General features: G+C 44.5%; 1 protein-coding gene and 1 non-coding gene across 3 annotated transcripts in view; both read left to right on the top strand.

Moving 5' to 3' along the window:
* The first annotated feature begins 177 nt into the window (after positions 1-177).
* Positions 178-2,256, top strand: part of PSMD4 (proteasome 26S subunit, non-ATPase 4) — a 14,697-nt gene continuing 12,618 nt past the window's right edge. For both annotated transcript variants that reach the window (XM_003800377.3, XM_023519418.1), the window contains exon 1: positions 178-283. In XM_003800377.3, coding sequence (XP_003800425.1) covers positions 258-283 — 26 coding nt within the window. In that variant the 5' untranslated portion in view covers positions 178-257. The remainder of the gene's footprint in view (positions 284-2,256) is intronic.
* On the top strand, positions 1,511-1,646 carry LOC111728638. The gene has a single exon (XR_002775873.1). It is a non-coding gene; the product is annotated as a U11 spliceosomal RNA (small nuclear RNA).

Genomic DNA, 2,256 nt, shown 5'->3' with positions numbered 1-2,256 from the left:
AAAAAAAAAAAAAAAAACACCCGGGACAGGACAAATTGTTAAAAATCGGGACTGTCTCGCCAAAATCGGGTCGTCTGGTCACCTTACCTAAATCCCGTTTATTTCTGCTGCGCCTACCATTCCCAGAATTCAACGGGGAGGATGGGGCAGAACCAGCCGGCCGCATCCAGATCTGTGATTGGTTACAACGTTGGGCCAATTGGGGGGTTTGTTGTTAGGCAGGCTGGGAGACCTGGTCTACAGAGGAAAGTGGCAAGATGGTGTTGGAAAGCACTATGGTCTGGTGAGCGGCTAGCTGGGGGCCCGTGGGGGTGGGACCGCGTCCCGGGTGCGTGAAACTCCGAGACCAGGCGATCCTTGGCTGGGGGGAGGGGAGCTCATGGGCAATATGTGGCCTTGGGCCTAGAGGGAAAGAGCCCGATAGACTCCCTGAGTCATTCCAGGGCCGGGAGAGGCGGACAGGACCGAGTCACCCCCGTTACCTCTCAAACCCCGGACAGCGCTGGCCGTCCAAACCTTGCTGTTTTTCTCTGTTTGAGCGTCGTGTGTTTTAGGATAGCCCCAGGTCTGCCTTTAGCCAGAGTCCTGCTTCTTGGACTCATTGTGCTAGTCTTTGCCCTCCTGTCTTCTCAAAATCATTGATAGTATTAAGAAGAGGATTATAAACTGCTTCCTGTTTTCAATTCACTCGTCTCTAACTCCATTACCTTGCTCTGTATTATCTTTAAAGGTACATTTAGAGATTGCTTTCTATGTGTCAGATGTTGTGTTTACTTTGCTTAAACCTCGCGGCAATACTTAAACTAAACATCCCTCCATTTTGTAGTTGAGAATTCTAAGTCTCATGAGAATGAGTCTCAGCGATTTTAAGTGACTTACTCGAAGTTACACAGCTAAATAAGTGGTAGAGTCAAGACTTGAAGTCAAGGCTTTTATTCGACGAGCCAGCTGTTTTCATCAGCCTCAGACTTGGGCTGAATTATGAGTCAACATTGCCTAGGACATAAACTTTTGCAGAGTTTTAATAGTTCTAAGTGTGAGCATAGAATATAGTACAGAATAATACGTGAGCACATACAAATTGCCAATTAGATGGAACAAACACCTAAGAAGTTTCTTTTTTTCTTTTTTGGAGGAGGGCAGTGTTGCCAGATAAAATACAGGATGCCTAGGGCGGCACGTGTGGCTCAGTGAGTAGGGCGCCAGCCCCATATATCGAGGGTGGTGGGTTCAAACTCGGCTCAGGCTAAACTGCAACAAAAATATAGCCAGGCGTTGTGGCAGGCGCCTGTAGTCCCAGCTACTAGGGAGGCTGAGGCAAGAGAATCACCTAAGCCCAAGAGCTGGAAGTTGCTATGAGCTGTGATGCCCCAGCATTCTATGGAGGGTGACAAAGTGAGACTCTGTCTCAAAAAAAAAAAAAAAAAAAAAATTACAGGATGCCCAGTTAAATTTGAATTTCAGAGGAACAATGAATACTTTTTAGTGTAAAAAATAAATGTGTCCCCCCAAAAGGGGCCTTCTGTTGTGAGTAGCACATGTAGTGCAACTCAACTGTTCTTCATGTGGAATCGGCATCAAGAGATTTCAGAAGCATAATTTTTTTGGTATCTGGGCCGTTGGTGATCATTGGTCCTGGTGCCTGTTAAAAAGAAAAAAAAGTAAAAAATAAATATGTCCCAAATATTGCAGGGGACATACTTTAAAAAGTTAGTTGTTGTTTATCTGAAATTCACATTTAACTGGGACCTGTGTATTTTTATTTTCTACCTTTGGCAACCACTAGGACAGGACATGGTAGAATAGAAAGAGAGCAGGATTTGGAATCCAAGAACTTGTGTTTTCTGGTACATGGAGCTGCATATTCTTGTGAATGTTAGTATCTCACTTTTATTTGTCTATATAGTGGGAATAGTGGCAACATCAGCCTCTCTTATAGCACAGATAGGTGAAATGTATGTGATCCTGCTTTGTAAACTGGAGAGCACTATATGTATATTAGTTTTCTTGGGGAGTGCTCAAGAAAAAATTGAAGAGGTGAGGCCTTTGTTAGCAATAGCGGAGTTGCAGCACCTGGTGGCGGGGAATAGCAGAAGACACAGTTCACTGAGCAGGTGCATCACTCCAGGGACCTATGTTGGAATAAATGTGTGGACAGGCCTGGGAATTGCATGGACTCTAGACTCACACACTGAAGATTGTTTCTCTAGCTGTGCCGACCACTTCATTGACACACATTCTTTTTTTTTTTTTTTT

Source organism: Otolemur garnettii, unplaced genomic scaffold, assembly GCF_000181295.1.
Source record: "Otolemur garnettii isolate 467f Iridium unplaced genomic scaffold, OtoGar3 scaffold00174, whole genome shotgun sequence".
Taxonomy (NCBI): Eukaryota; Metazoa; Chordata; class Mammalia; order Primates; family Galagidae; genus Otolemur; species Otolemur garnettii.
The sequence above is the reverse complement of the archived record's forward strand: the minus strand, read 5'-3'. Positions and strand labels throughout refer to the sequence as shown.